Here is a 17,455-nt window from a genome sequence, read left to right as displayed (position 1 = left end):
CTGTTGAATGCACTGCTTCTCTGCTGTTAAGGAAAATTTGGTAAAATAAAATGTTAGTGAATATTTGGCCAATCCATTTTTATTGAGGCACACCCAAAGGTAATTTACTGGCTACACCCTTGTTTTGAAAGGAACAGTTTACCCAAAAATTTTAATTCCATCATTATTTACTCACCATCAAATAGTTCCAAACCCTTATGCTGATTGATGTTTTTCCTTCCATGGAACACAAAGTAGAAATTTTTGAATAAGCGTTAAGCAGCTCTTGCCATAGAACAGTGGTTCCCAAATTTTTAACAGGCATGTACCCCCTGAGACATTATAGATCTTCCGGAGTACCCCAACACCACCAATTGTTAACAACAAGGTTTTTTTTTATTTAATAATATTTATTTTTATCAATTTTGTCGAGAATAGTGAATAGAATCATAAAAATATGATACAAATCTCATCAAAAGTCAACATATGATACAAATGTGCTGAATATAATGATTTTAAACAGATATGAACCCAATCTCCACTCTCGAATATTTTGTTAATAGAAAAAGTGCGATCATGTCAGATCAGAACGCCAATGAAATGTTTACCGGCAAAGCTTTAAAAGCACGAGCAAATAATGAACTTTTGTGATTGCGAATAAGTGCAGTGTCATGTGAGTGTAACTCTACCGCTGCATTAACATGTGAAGTGAACGTAGGCTACATCGAGTTTTATAGTATTGGGACTGAGGACCCAGAACTGTAGCTGATATGTGCGCTGTAGCACGATACCATATTTTAGTTTCCATTCTTATTGTGTTTCCACAACAATGTTAGTGAGTAAATCTACTGAAATTGCCACCATAACAGTGGAGTGTGATGTGTTAGATGTAAGGCTACCACATTTTTAAATTACTATTAGTAGAAGTTAATATAATAAAATATGTAGACCTACGCCAAAAAACTAGTTGAGGATAAATTCTTTAAAATTGGGCAATTCCAGCGTTATGGACGTGACATTTGCAGTCAAAACTTGAAATATAAATTCTCAGAAAATGCATTTAATACTGAAACGTCTGTTTATATGTCCATACTCCCTTAATAAAGCTCCAGACATTAGAAAAATATCAGTCTACACATGCGTTTTATATTTAATATGAGGGAAATACACATGTGACGTGACACAAAAAATCTTTAACTTTTAGACCTGTGGCAAAATATGTTTTAGTAATTCTATGAACTACACAGCGCAAAACAAAAGTAATACTACCCACCGGATGAGGGTCGGCCTCCACAGAACTTAAAATATTATTTTTATTTAATTTTTCGTGTTCGCATTTATGAGGAAAAAAACAATGTTACGGACGTGACAGTTCTCCATTACGGACATACGGAAGAGGATTAGGGCCAAGCAATAATAAAAAAATAAAACCATCTCGAGATTAAAGTCATTATAATCGACTTGAGATTAATCTCGAGATTCAAATTTCGAGAAAAAAGTCGAAATACAATCTTGAGAATAAACTCATTAAATATCGAGAATAAAGTCATTATAATGCGAGATTAAACTTAACAAGTTTTTTCTCGAAACACAACAACACAACACAAATCAAAAATCGTGATACGAACCGAATGGTGGTTTGGTCTATCTTTACAGCCCTAGTAAGATGAGAAAGCAGGAGTTTAGTCGTTTGGTTGTAAAAAAACCAATGGCTATCTGAACGTCTTTGCCAAGCGCAAACCAGTACAGAAGTAATCAAATTATCGGGGAGGGTCATGCCTTTTTTCACAATCATTTTGGAGGGTTATAGAAAAAATTATTGCTGGCGAAGGCAGGGTCAAGTCTTTTTTGACTACAGATCTCAAAACTCCTTCAGTAGCCCCTTAAATAAAAAACGAACAGTCCCTTAGATATTTTTTCGCGTACCCCCTGAAATCAGTCCACGTACCCCTGGGGGTACGCGTACCCCAGTTTGACAACCGTGGCCATAGAACAACAGTTCATTGTGACCAGGGCCATTGTGACCTTTTAAAAACACCATAAAGGCAATGTAAAGGGATCAATGGAAAGGAGGAGGCGAGAACCAGCTTGACAATATAAATAATAGTTTTAATGACAAACTTAAAAGACAAACACACACATGACGGACATGCCCGTAATTCTCTCTCTCTCGAACCGCCTTTATCCCTCGCGCGCCCCATCAGGCCGCTTGGGGAACGGGCGTGCGATATTCTAGCCCGGCCCCGCCCCGCCCCCCTCCGCTCCACACTCCTCCCAGCGTTACCTCAGGCCGGGGTGCCACCGGCATGACCTACATCCCCCCCCATCCCTGGGGAGGGGCGTGCTTTGTGCCCCGTCAGGTCATCCTCGCCTTACTCGACCTGGGAGGAGACAGGAGGGGAAAACAACAACAACAACAACAAAATAGGCGAGGGAAAAGTCCAACACGGTGTGACAGAGAGAGAGGAGGAGAGAGAGAAGAAGCTCACTCACCGGTTCTCTGATGTACCGTCGCGTGGTCCTCGAACACCCCGCCACACTCTCCAGCGGATGACAGCCGCTCCTCTCCGGGCGAACCGAAGTCAAACCTCCGACCCCCAGTGGACAGAACACCCCTCCGCTTTTCTGGCGGTATCTGGGGACATTCCTCCACCCTGGCAGCGGCCCTACCGCTCCAGGCTATCGGGGAGTTACTTCCCTCCTCCCCTCGCGGACGGTGGTCTTCCCTCGACCTCTCCGTGTTTCTGGGGGACGGCAGGGCACTCCTCTGCCCCTGGCAGCGGCTCGAGGATGTGGTGGAATCCAGTCCCCACTCGTTCCCCGCATCCGAGCGGTCGGGCTACTCCTTCACCAGGCAGATGGCAGCGGCGCTCCCCTGGGTGGACGGTAGTGTCGAGGACTCTGCGACGGGCATACCTCCTCCTTCCCGGGTTTCGGTACCAATGTAAGGGGGTTAAGATGGGCAAGGAGGAGGCGAGAACCGGCTTGTCAATATAAATAATAATTTAATGAAAACTTAAACCAAAACACACAAACATAAACACACATGACGGACATGCCCGTAATTCTCTCTCTCTCGAACCGTCGTCACAGGCCGCCTTTATCCCTCGCATGCCCCATTAGGCCGATTGGGGACCGGGCGGTCGACATTCTAGCCTGACCCTGCCCCCCTCCGCTCCACAGGCAAGTAAAAGTAATACTTTAAAAGTACCATAAAAGTAAAAGAACTACAAAATAGTCCATACTACTCATACCCTACTCACAAGTCTTCCAAAGTCATAATATAGAAAGTCAAATGGGTTTTGGAATGACATGAGAATTCATTATTTCAGAATTTTAATTTTTGGTGAACTATTTAAGGACAACATTTGTTACCTAATACTTTCATCCATACCACCCAGAGCCCTTGGAACCCTCCATGCCCACATCAGATATCCTTCTCCCTCCCTCCCTCTCTCTCTCTCTCTCTCTCTCTCTCTCTCTCTCTCTCTCTCTCTCTCTCTCTCTCTCTCTGTCTCTGTCTCTGTCTCTTTCTCTTGTAACTTTGAGCTCATTGGTTGTCATGATAAGTCCAAGTGTATTTTTAGCTCACTATCCTTTCATATGGGTGGACACAGGGAGTTAGAAAATAGATATATACAGACCCCTTCAACAGAAAACAAAACTTGGATGAATATAAACTACAAACCTTTCTGACAGTAACAGATAGGCCAGATTTATGAGTTACACAATAGCAAAAGGTAACCATTTCCGTGTAATTGCATTTTAAATGTGAGTTGGTGTGTTCTAAAACCAAAAACAGTCTGCAAGTACTTTAGACAGTTAAAGGTATCCTAAGGACGCTTACTATCTCATCAGATGTTAGTTGCTGTATTTAAGTGATGTAACAACCGGGATGATGGAAATTGTTGTTGAGAAGTTTTCTTTCCATCAGATCACAGCAACCAAGGCAAACAACCAGAATAATCAGCAATTGTAACAGTGACCACAGACTCAAACAATGGCACAAAGAAACAAATCTTTGACTTCAAAGTTAAAAACAGTGTGGTGATATTTGAGATTCAAAATGCATCTGGAAGCCATGAGGTGCAGACCAGCGAGAGCACTGAGAAGATCAGTCCAGCCAAGAGTGACCATGGAGGTTCTCAGTGAAGAAACATTTTTCCAAAGCCCTTAACCATTGTACATTACAAGACAATGTGGTTTCACATAAGGTATTGTTGGAGAATTACAAAGTGAATTTATGCGAGGAGCAACGGTCGAGCATAAAGCGGCAACTGTCCGCGGAGAGTGTGGCAAATCTGTAAGTGTAAAGAAGAGGAGCACTAGGATAAAGAGCCAAGAGGAGACTGTGAAACCCCTCTCACTTGCCAACCTTGGCACACAGCCTGGGAGATGTTATCAGAGGAAACCCAGAGAACTCCTGTTTTCCAGCACTGAGATTTTAAACAAAGTAGACACATAATCTATCAAGAAAGGAAAAGAGGTAACAGGCAATACTCACACTAAAAATAAGTTGAGGGAACTGGAAGTATGCTCTGCTCAGAATATTGCTAGAAAAGGGCCAGAAATGATCTGGAGAAACTCAGGGCCATTTGGATCTGGCTATGCCATAATATTGGTAATTACACATGTACACAAGAATACATGAACTTAAATCATAGTTATGAATATATTGTACAGACAAGTTGTCCTAACATTGTCGTAGCTGGAGTATTACCTCGATAGCCGCATTCCTTTTCTGCATATCGCGGCCCTCTTTTGTATATCGCAGTGCCCTCTTCAGACAGTTGCGGCCCGTTTGGCATAACGCGGTGGCCGTTTCAGCTTATCTATCGCCTCTCGTTCAGCCCCGTTTTGCAGCCCACTGGGAAAAGTCCTGGTTCTCACTATGGCCAGTCCACCTCTGGCTGGAATGCTGGTGACATGACAAGTTGTTCTTCTAATTATGGATTGTGGAAGAGAACATAACATGATCAGTATACAATGGATGTATGTCTATGCTCAGAATGGTATTCTTCCTTCTTAATGTTTACTACCTACTGTCTTTTTAAAACAGTAATTGAAACAGTAGGCATTTTGTATGCAACAGTAAACATTTCAAACAGTAATAGGCCTATGCTACATAGTTGTCACATGAACTTATCATGTTGCAAATGAGTGGCTCAGTTATCATTTTGGAAATAAGTTCAGTTATGACAACAGAAAAAAAAATGCAAAAGTATTATAATGGAAATGACTAGTTAGTAGGTTTGGTCCAAAAAAGCCAAATAACCATGGAACTCTCTATATAGAGAGCCTCTTTACACCATGGTGGTATGCAAAATGTAAAAATAAAAAAAATAAAAAATGCAGAATGTTAGTACACTATTTTGAACATAGCCTTTGTGTTTGTGTATATCTTTATGATTTGGAGGGATTCCTTGATCTTTCTCAGAAGATTTGCTGTCCTGATGAGGTCATCAGGAAACATTATAGAGAATTACACACTTAAGACCAAAATATAGAATATTGTCTGTTTCAGGTATGATGACTTTTATTTCCTGACTGAACCTAGTGAGTTCATAAACTCACATTTTCCTGATGATCAGACCTGGCAGCTACTAACCATGCCTATCTCCATGGAAGAGTTTTAAATGAGACCCTTGAAGACCTCAGCATACAACCACAGGTGCACACGCACACATTGACACACTGCATATGATATAAACACAACTATAGGCATAAAAAGTAGAATAAATTCACTAACACAAAATGGAAGATTAGCCAAGTGCACACAATATCTGTCACACTGTAATGAGATAATAGGCGTCTGCTGGCATCAGCTCGTGTTGAGCAGCTCTGAGAGAATAGATTAGACAGTTTGCTGTGGAGATTAGACTGGCTCATGGGAAGAAAGGAGAAATAAAGAGAAAAACATTATTGTTATTTAACCTGCCTGAAACCCTCTACAGACTGCACTGCAGCAAATGCAGGCAAGCAAGTATATAAAGAGAAAACTTTGATGGAACCAGCAAGAAAACAATTGTCTTGACATGGCCTCTATACCACTACACTTTGGGTAGTAAATGGTCAAGTAAACACTGCTGCTAAATCCGGTTGCTACTAGGCCTTTGAGTGCTTGATTACTTTCTGTATACAAAGAGTTTGGCTACGTATGGTAATTTTTTTTATAACAATATTTTTTTATGTTCCCAGGGAATTAAATCCAGTTGAGCTACAATTACCCAAACCAATAGTTTGATCCTGCCATGTACCCTAACACAATTATGGTACTGTCATGTAACGCAATATACTGAATTGTGACATACACTGATCAGCCACAACATTAAAAACACCTGCCTAATATTCTGTAGGTCCCGCTCGTGCTGCCAAAACAGCGCCAACCCGTCTCTCAAAATAGCATTCTGAGATGCTATTCTTCTCACCACAATTGTACAGGGCGGTTATCTGAGTTACCGTAGACTTTGTCAGTTCAAACCAGTCTGGCTATTTTCTGTTGACCTCTCTCATCAACAAGGTGTTTCCATCCACAGAACTGCCCCTCACTGGATTTTATGTGTAAATTCTAGAGAGTAAAAATCCCAGGAGATCAGCAACTACAGAAATCAAACAAGCCCAGCTGGCACCAACAATCATCCATGCGATTATCTAATCAAACCAATCATGTGGCAACATTGCAGTGCATAAAATCATGCAGATACGGGTCAGGAGCTTCAGTTAATGTTCACATCAACCATCAGAATGGGGACAAATGTGATCTCAGTGATTTTGACCATGGCATGATTGTTGGTTTGAGGATTTCTGTAACCGCTGATCTCCTGGGATTTTCACACACAACAGTCTCTAAAATTGACTCTGAATGGTGCCAAAAACAAAAAAACATCCAGTGAGTGGCAGTTCTGTGGATGAAAAGGACTTGTTGATGAGAGAGTTCAACAGAGAATGGCCAGACTGGTTTGAACTGACAATGTCTACGTTAATTTAGCCGCTCTGTAAATTGTTGTGAGAAGAATATAATTTCAGGATGCTATTCTGATATGTGGGTTGGTGCTGATTTGGTTGCACGAGGGGGACCAACACAGTATTAGGCAGGTGGATTTAATGTTGTGGCTGATCGGTGTACATATTGCAATACGTATCATATCATGAGGCCGATACCCAGCCCTACTTTCACTCATGGATCAAATTAATCATAATTAACTGTGAATTACTACAATGGTATCAGTAAATGCAAACTATTGCATTTGAATTATGCTGTTTCTATGCCTCTAGGAGGTCTTAGTTTCAAGTCTAAGATGATATACAGTGCATATAAAATTATTGAGTGCACCTTATAATGCTAGAGTGAACGCAGACACAATATCACTGTAGCATTTTGTAAATGTGGCCAATTTTTTTTTTCTGCAGATGACAGGGAATCACTGCTGTCCATGAGCACTTCTAGACCGTTGAACTTTTCATACGAGATGAGGCAGCGGGATCCCCAGACAAGAGCTCCAAATCAGGAGGAGGTTGACAGCTCCTGTGGTCTCCATTCAGTGACTTGTCAAGGGATGAAGCTGCGATTACTGCCCTAGGAACCTAGAGCACACGAGGTGAAGCTATTTGCCCAGCAAGAGGTGAACCTGGTGCTCTGCGATGGGTTTGCTCTTTGGAGCTGGAGTGTCCGAGCACCCAGCAGAAGCAGTCACTGCCTAATAACTCCTACCTGAGCTGGGACTTAGCAACCGGGGCATTGGCAATAGGCATCAAGAGCTGCAGTGTTGGAGGAGAAAAAACTTTTTAAGTAGGGGAAGTTTGGGTAGCTAGTTGGAAATAGCAAATAGCAGATTAGCTGGTGTGCAATGTTATGTGCCTATACAAAGGATTTTACTGTCTTTCTGTGCAGGACTACGACAGCAGAAGTGGACATTTTCAAATTGTTGGGAACTATCTGCTTCATTGTAAGAGCCAAGGGTTGAATCCCAATGCACTGTATCCTGCTGATCTGGACCTGTGGTGTGGTCCTGGGATGTGTCCTCAAGAAGTTGGACTGTCCCACTTCAGCCACACGGGGGCAATAGTGAATGCACCACAGGGCTGCTCAAGATAAGTACTTCTGAAATTTCCAGACACTTAAGTAACTGTGAGTGTGTGCATGCCTTGTGCCAGAGTCTATTGGCTTGGACTTTATGGATGCAAACCACCTCAACAAGACTATATGCTGCTGTGTGACTACATTATCAGTAATGTTTGTGATAGACTTGGAAATCAATTCCCTTGTGTGTATTCAGCATGGGGGAGAGGGTGTGTTGTTGGAGCCACGTTCAGGTGTGCTTGCACCACAAAGCATGGTGAGTTTTCGAGTCTGGGTACCAGGTGCCCAAAGAGTGTGTGCATGCAACTTAAGCTCACCGCTGTCACCAAAGAAACCAATGATATGCATGTTCTCATGATCTTTGATGTCCTTAACCTGGAGAATGAATTGTGAATGGACATCTGTGAAGAGGACAAAATATACATTCACGCTGCAGTTGGATGTGGCCCAAATTCTGTTTTTTTTCACTCTCTTGTGCAACATATCTTTTGGATGATAGTGTGAACTGTAAAAATCGCATTCAGTCTGACAAGTTTAATTCTGGGCCACTTTCATATTTGGAAATTATTCAGATACATATCTCAATTGACTGTGTGAACATACAGGTTGTGTAATTCATGCCAGTTTTTACAACAATCTTACTCAAAATTTGTCAACTGTATTATATAAGTGAATAACTATATTTGTTTAAAAAATATATTAATGTACATTCTGTCTCAGATGTTGTCTATAGAGCACAACAGTGCCCACCTACTTTTTTAACAGTCTTGTTTTGGAATTATTGTTCCCTGTAGACCTGTCACTCACTCAATGCTGTGTCGATGAAGTGATACTAGGGGGTCACTCTTGGGAGCCTGAGACACCTCTGATCTTTGATAAAAGGCCAATGGGAATTGGCAAGTAGAATTTGCATGCCACTCCCCCGAACACATGGGTATAAAGGAGCTGGCGCTCTTTCAGATTTTCTCTTCGGAGCCGAGCGAACGATGTTCACTGAGCTGAATTTCCACGGCTTCCCATTCACCTCTGCTGGATCTGAAGCCACATTTCAGCGGCACCGCTCGTAGCCACACCCATCCCAGTTCCTTTCTTCCCGGAAATGCACGAGAAGCTGACGAGGTCATGGGAGGCAACTTTTTCGCTCCGGTCCCGATCTTTCAGCTCCCCCGCCCTCACTACCCTCGATGGTGGGGTGGCCAAGGGGTATTCGGTGATTCCCCAGTGGATAAGGTGGTGCACCTATGCCTGCAGAGCGCCGCCACCAAGTGCAAGCACCAGAAGCTCCCATCTAGCGCCTGTAGGTTTACGTCGTCCCAGACGGCCAAAGCCAATGGTGCTGCTGGACAAGCCACCTCCGCAATGCACGCCATGGCTCTCCTGCAAGTCCACCAAGCAAAGGTGCTAAAAGAACTGCACAAGGGTAGTTACGCCCCGGGATTGATGCAGGAACTGCACTCGGCGACCAACCTTGCCCTCCATGCAACGAAGGTCATGGCATGGTCTCTCGGGCAGGCGATGTCCACCTTGTTGTTCCAGGAGCACCACCTCTGGCTCAACCTGACCGAGATGAGAGAGGCCGACAAGGCACGGTTCCTTGACACCCCCATTTCCCAGGTTGGCCTGTTTGGCAACACCGTCAAGGACTTTGCCCAGCAGTTCTTGGCAGTGAAGCAGCAGACGGAGGCAATCCAACACATGCTGCCCCGACTCAAGATCCCACACCCCGTCTGATCATTGCCAAGGGCATCCTTCTACAGAGACTGAACCGGCTCCGCTGAAGCCCGACCCCGTGGCCCCACCCCGGAGTGGAGCCCACCGGGAAGCAGACGCCACCCGGCCCCCTCGCCCCTGCACGCCCAGCTGTGGCACAAACACGCCCACACCCCGGACGGTTTTGATGGACTGTGAGGACGATGTACCTCCTCTCCCCTCTCCGACTGATCCTCTGGTGGGTATCAGGAGCCAGGTAAGTGCTTCGATGTCCCTCGACTCAGCACAGCCATGGGGCTCAAACCCCTTCAATGAGGCGCCTCAGGCTCCACCCCGCCACGAGGCCCCAACTGGCAGGACGTCCAATGAGATTGTCCTCTTGGTTCCCCTCGCCCTGAGCTTGGACGCGTGGCTTGCGCTCTCCAACCTGTCACAAGGGCTGACCCAGACCGTCCGACTGGGCTATACGATTCAGTTCGCCAGGCATCCGCCCAGGTTCAGCGGCATCCACTTCAACTCGATGAAGGCCGAGAACGCCGCTACCTTGCGCGCAGAAATCGCTACCCTCCCTATGGAAGGGTGCGAAAGAGCATGCCCCTCTGGCCGAGATGAAGAAATGGTTTTACAGCCACTACTTCATTGTACCGAAGAAAGGAGGTGGCCAATCTTGAACCGGCCCTAACACAGACTCCTGTTCAAGATGCTGATGCAAAAACGCATTCTAGCGAGCGTCCAACATCAAGATTGGTTTGCGGCAGTAGACCTGAAGGATGTGTACTTCTATTTCTCGATTCCACTTCGACACAGAGCCTTCCCACCATTTGATTTCAAGGGTTGGGCGTACCAGTACAAGGTCCTCCCTTTCGGTCTGTCCCTGTTCCCTTGCGTCTTCACGAAGGCTGCAGAGGCAGCCCTTGCCCCGTTAAGGGAAGTGAGCATTTGCATCCTCAACAATCTCGATGATTGGCTAATCCTAGCTCACTCTCGGGGTGTGTTGTGTGCACACAGGGACCCAGTGCTCATGCATCTCAGCCGGCTAGGGCTTCGGGTCAATGGGGAAAAGAGCAAGCCACTCTCGGTTCAGAGCATCACTTTTCTCGGCTTGGAGTTGGACTCAGTCTCAATGACGGCGCGCCTCACAAACGATCGCGCGCAGGGTGTTCAGACAGAAAACAGCGGTTCCACTGAAACTGTTTCAGAGGCTTCTGGAGCATATCGCCTCCTGGTGGCCACACCGCTCGGGTTGATGCACCCTCCATCAGGGAACGGAGGTTACGAAAGTAACCAGGACGTTCACATTCATAAAAGAGTTCTAATCCATGAACCAAACCAACCAGCTCTAAGGTAAATCATATTACAAACTTTGGACAAAGGTACAAGACTGTGTACTTACTATCGTTCATGAGCATATTAACTATAATCCTATGAAGTGAATGATACAATCGAATTAGAAATGAAAACGATTAGGAACGATTTACAGTGGTCGATTATACTGTAAGTATAGAAACAATACATTTTAAGTTTACTGAAAAATATTCAGATATACGTATACATATATTTAAGTAGTTTGAGAGTGTAGACTGACTTGATTGTGACACTCACAGCATGTCATAGAAGTGGGTGGCCATTGCCAGGCCAAGGATTGATTGGTGTGTTTTATTCAACAAATAAAAAATATAATATTATGATATTGTGAAGTTTGCTAATGATGTGATGATGTACATGCCAGGGTGGGTTTTTGATGTATGGGGGACAGTTTAGGAGGAGTTTAGACCAGTATCTAATTTGAAACACATTTAAAATGTCATATGAACAGCCTAAAATAATAATAAGAATAATATGTAAAGGTGTACTCAGTAATTTTTCCCCCATTAAAAGTTTTATTTCTAAAGAAATGAATTTTAATTTTGAAACATGTGTAAAAAATCATGACGACTCACAAGAGATGAGGACTCTAGTCATATCAGTATGTTTTATTTTACATGGGGCTGGAGCGCCCTCATGGATGCTGAGATTTTAGAATCACATGACCAGCTGAATACTACTTGTTTAATCTCACTCAATGTCTTGTTATTGGACACTTTCACTCTTGGATTAAATTAATCATGGCTGATTGTGAATTTCAGTGAATTTCTACAATGACATTTGTAACTGAAAACTATTGATTTTGAATGATGCTGCATCCACACCACTAGGTCACTGTAAGTCCAAGATGACAGGAGCAAAAAGTTGCTGAGTTCATCTTTAAGTAGAACATTTGAATTGGGCAATTGCAGTGTCAAGTATCCTAAAATAATGTCTAAATTAGAGCAAAAGCATTATATCTAAGAAAACACAGGCAAGGTGTGATAGTGTTTACTCATGTTTTTGAAATATGCAGTTTTTGAGAGCTAAATCTGTGGTGACACAGACAACCTATATCCTTGCATGCTCTTAGACACTGAAAGTGTTAGGGACAATAAAGTTATTGTACATTTTATTCACCAATCTCCTGGAGTAATCAAAAGGACAGTGAGGAGCAAACAGCTGTCACTTTCAAATACAAAAACAAATTATACTGTTGTAACTTAGAGAGATTGTTTGATATGCATACCAGCACTGCAGTCATTTTAAACACAGACTGGCTGGTACTGCATAAAACCTGTGTTGAAATCTCCACTATGGGGAGCCATCGGGGACAAGCACGCCTGAGTAATGTTTACATGATGCAGTCATAACAACGAGTGCATCAGAAAGGGAACCTTGAACTCATCCCACTGACCAGAAAAACAATGGCTGCTATGTGTGCAAAGGGTGGGTAGCATCTCAAGGGAGAGATGAAGTAATCTTAATGTAAGTTGAGAGAAATGTGGGTATTGTATAAGTATCTGCAAGAGCGTGAGTGTATTGTGTTTTGGACCCATGGTGCATGTTGTATTGTGGCCAAGGATGTATTGGCATACATGTGTACAGAAGATGCCTGCAGTGAATTTACAGTCTCAGTAGCCAATATGAGAATTCTGGATGTGAATTTTGAGGTAGGCTGGTAGGGACCCAAAGTGAAGGCGAGGAAAAGGATGTGAATGGCAAGCCTGAATTTGACACACAAAACATTGCTCGATTACAGAATAGCATACTAAGTTATAAATAGCTTCTGTTGTTCTAGCAAGGCCCATGAGATTCATGTTAAAGCTGGGCTAGGCATCCTAAAAGATGTTATCACCGTTTGAGAAAACCACTGCTGAGTTACATTTGCACACAAATGCTCTACCAGTTTTTTGTCTTAAGAACTGTGCTGACAGCTTATTTCACCAAATAGACCTTATTCAGAGTTGCGCTTTGATTTTTGATGGGAATGAAAATGAAGTTATGAGGGACAGAAGTATGGACATTTCAATGGCATGCACTGTATAAAAGTCCAGATTACATCTAAATTTCATAATTCTTGTTGTCTGACTGAGTTTTCTTTTTCTACTGATTTTATTTATTTATTTTGTGTGTGTGTATGTGTAAAAGATGTTTTTTCAATGTTTCATCAGCTTAACGATCAATACCAATTTAAACAAGAGTACGACCAATTGAAGAGTCTGTGAAGTATAGCGCTCCTCTTTTTGGTTCAAAGAACAATGAATGACTGAACAAACAACAGACTACAAAATCAGCAATGGAAGTAGCTTATAAATATTTTAATGTGTTTAGTCATAAATACAACACATATATTAGAAAAGCATCAGTCACAGGAGAAAACGGGAGTTACAGTAGTTCTGTGCAAACAACACTCAAATTTTTAATTTCACAAACCTTTGTTGAACCCCTTAAAAAGCCATTTAAGAAATTTTGGCACTTTTCAAGTAGAACTATTTGAAATATTTTTCAGTTATAAAGATAGTAAAGACATCATGAATTCCTAGCACTGGATATTCTGATTCTGAGGTAAGGTCTGGGAATCTATTATTTGAATTCCAAATAAAAAAAAACGGCTCCCCATATTGCGAATACATGAACTTTCAGGTACATGTTTAGCTTTGTGCAAATAACTTACAGCTAATAACATCTATATTTATAACCATTTAAATTATTCAGGCTTTACAAGGTATTTTCAGGCTTGTCCCCAGCCAGACGAATTGAAATAATTGAAATAATTTAGCCCTTTAGCTAGTCCTTATTTGCCTGCTGCCCCCAGAAACCCAGCATGTCACATCCACAATACAATGTATCAGTTGTGATGGACGTTAGAAATAAAAGTTCTATGCTGGTATTGCCATCTCTACTAATGGCCTGAGAATACAAGACATGTGCTGTCTGAAGGATCTGCCACTGATTGGTTGTTAAAACATTGATTTTTCTGCAGGCTTTAGGGGCTGGAGAATGGACAAGATAAAATGGTTTGGTCAGGAACAAGTCTTCAATGACCACAGAGAGTCAGGATATTAATGTAAAAATAATATCATGCCTCCAAAGGCAAGTAAGAAACTCAGAATACAGATATCAGTCTCAAAAAGTGCATCAGTTTGAAAATGTTAACCTTTTTGAACCCAGGTCATTTTTTGTTCAACAAAACAAAAAGAAAAGAAAGGAAAAAAAAAAAAAGTATCCCTCTAATCTGAATATCATTCCAGCTGCTAATTTAAGATAATTATTGACATATAAATGTCAAATTCCACCAAACTCAGTTTTGTTCCTCTAACTTCAGCTCCACAGTTACAACTGTGTGGGCCAGAGGGGGATTATGCATGTAATACCACGAACTGCCTCTGGAGGGCCTCACTAGAGTCCTCCACAATAAGACACATAAGCCAGATTCATGGTGTTTGTTTAGTGATCAGCTTCATAAACACCAAAAACATATCCTCTGAATCTATCAACAAAATAATTTTCTATTTCTTTGAGTTTTACTGTGGCCCTCCAGTGCCTTTCTGTTACCCAGCAGATCCCACTGGCCCATTACACTACATAGATAAACAACTCTTCATAACCTTTCACCAACACTGGTGCTTAGCTCTGTGTGGGGATGCCCCTGCTCTCAGCCAAGACTGTAGCGGCAGCCAAAATCACTCTTTCACAGGAGAGCATCTGCCTCTCCCAAGGAATACTATCATCTGGCTCCAATTAATTGATTTTACAGCATTATAAAAATAACATTTGTGCTTCTCTACAGATAAACCGTTTTGTTTTCGCCCAATATGAAAAATAGATCAAACTCTTGCAATTTCTTTCTTTCTTGTTCCAGTTTGGTGAAAGGCATTTCTGTGAGCATAAATCGAACTTGATAAAACATCTTAACACATGCCGATAGTATGTGCTTAAAATGCTGCTACTTTGAACTACTGTACACATTATTTATGTGATATGTAGCCCTGTACCCTTTAAGGACAACTGCTGTGTAGAATCCAACTCTGATAGCAACACCACTGTAAGGGGCAGTTCACAGTAAATGTGTTTTGCGTTTGTTTGCACTGTTTTTCAATTATCTTTCAACTTTAGAACACTTCAAGAAACCTGCATTTTGTTTGGAAAACATTGTACTTGCTCTAGCTATTTAGCACAAGTGTCCAGTCCGAAAGCTAGAGTAAAGTGAATGCTTCATCCTAAGGCTCTGTCAAATAGTGAGTGGCTGGCTTCTCTTTCCTTATTGGTTTAAAGTGGATCCACATTCTCAGCAACGTCCTTTCAGAGTTCACTCATAACAGGGCGGTTTGAGAAAAACTGCACTTGCATACTGACCAGATACAGAAGTGTCAAGAGACGTAAAGACTGAGGAGACAAAGGCAGGTTAACCAGATTGGAAATCTCCATAGCAACAGCAAAAAACTAAATGTGGTCATAGCGACACAAGCATTATGTAGCTCATAAATCTCAAACAATCTTGTGAATATGGCTTTGTGAGAGAGCTGCTAACCCATGTAGTGTATTAACACTTGTATAAAAATTGACTGGTATATTGAAGCACAGAGGAGACCAGCAGTGTCAGAGTTCTTTGGAAGTTCATCAGTCCCCATCTTTAGTACATTTTAGAAGCATACTTTTTAAAAAAAAGCATTACTATAAGCTTTGAGCTTCTTTAAGGCTTGTCTTACAGTCAAACGGTCAAATATGTGTGTGCAAGACACTGCTGCCCCCCTGCTGTGTGTGATTAGTCAGTAAACATGCATAGAAAGTCACATTCCTCTGCAGAGAGCTAAAATATGACCATAATACTGAACGGTACGGATATAGTACAGTACAGATCAGCTTCTACAGGGGTGAGCTAAACGCACACTAATTCTGATTCTGCCAGTACAGGCTTCGGTACAGCCATGCCTTATAACCAATGCAGACTCAGCAAGCACAGGCTTAACACAAACCCACCAAACCAATTTTTGGTGCCACACACCAACCCAACATCAAATACTCAGATAAACCCACACCCTTACCCCCTCTCCCAAAAGTGGGTTGTGTGCTTTAAGTACTGCAGTGTTAGTTGATCATTTCAGAATGGCTGAATAGAGAACTGCAGTGTATACATAAGATATGAAGCAGATGAGAGATCCTCAGACCTGATATTCACAGCAGGAGTGAATAGATTGACAGAGGCTGACTGAGGGCAGGTGCAGTGCACCTGTTTTTCCAGACGCACATGGCTGGAAATGAGCCTTTCCCCTGTTTGATCACTTTCTGCTTCACTGACGAACTTCGTTACAATTCAGCTCAATATGTCTGCTAGGCACTGGAATTACAGTGGGACCTCCAAGGCTAATTTTAAGGCAATATGCAACATTGCAGGGAGGACTCATCACAAGGGAGTTTTACCACCATGTACACTGCAAAAACATATCTAATAAATGTGTGAGCCTAGTTTGCTGATCTCATCATACAGACAGAAATCTGATGCATTCTTTAGAGGAATGTTTGAGCCATCAAACATGAGACATTAGATCACATTTTCTTGGTTTTACACAGTCTTAGCATTACAGTTTTTACGCAACAGAATTGTCGGGCAAAGGATCTCTCATCAGGCTGTGATTTTTCCCTGGGAATGTGAGCTAAATCCTTCCCATCCCTTAATCTGAAATGGCCGTTTTTGCACAGATGATTGGATAGTAGACGTTAGTGATTGCAGAGTGACCCCCCCACCCCACCCCCCCAGTGAATTTGTCAGATGAGGGGATTAGGGGTCAAAGAGGTCAGCATGTGGCTGCAGGTCCACCTCTCTGTTGAAGCGCTCAATCTCCTTATTGGCCTCTAACACATATTCCTCTATGAACTGGTCCATCACTGAAGGCACACAAATGTAAGGAATTAACACATCTGGTAGACAATACACAGATTAAACAACCCACAATCACACATCAGTTCTGACAAAGAAACAATAAAGGAATATGCAATAAAGCTTGACAATATTCAACATTGTGTCATTTAATTTTTTGTTCAATTATTTCAACTCAACTCTCAGTTTGTATTAACAAATGGGAAATGTGTTAAAATACACCTAAAAGCTTAGCACACAGCACTATAAATAAATTCCGATGACAGGAATTATGATGGTAACACATTACTTGAAGTTCCTAGAAGTAAACTTTGAAAGTGTTAATGCTACAATTACAATAATAATAATAATAATAATAATAATAATAATAATAATAACTGTTTGGTTAACTTGTTTTAAATATTTATGGTAAAAAAATTTTTTTAAAAGATGACACATGTTCTGTCATTTTATGATAACAT

The 17,455-nt window shown here is 42.0% G+C and overlaps 1 protein-coding gene across 1 annotated transcript in view; it reads right to left on the bottom strand.

Moving 5' to 3' along the window:
* Nucleotides 1-13,424: 13,424 nt before the first annotated feature.
* Nucleotides 13,425-17,455, bottom strand: part of dnaaf9 (dynein axonemal assembly factor 9) — a 54,559-nt gene continuing 50,528 nt past the window's right edge. Inside the window, 1 exon segment of the mRNA XM_052089773.1 lies at nucleotides 13,425-17,002. Within this exon segment, the coding sequence (XP_051945733.1) occupies nucleotides 16,896-17,002 (107 nt within the window). The 3' untranslated portion in view covers nucleotides 13,425-16,895.

The sequence above is a fragment of the Xyrauchen texanus genome, chromosome 24 (genome assembly GCF_025860055.1).
Source record: "Xyrauchen texanus isolate HMW12.3.18 chromosome 24, RBS_HiC_50CHRs, whole genome shotgun sequence".
Taxonomy (NCBI): Eukaryota; Metazoa; Chordata; class Actinopteri; order Cypriniformes; family Catostomidae; genus Xyrauchen; species Xyrauchen texanus.
This window is presented reverse-complemented; position numbering and strand designations above follow the sequence as displayed.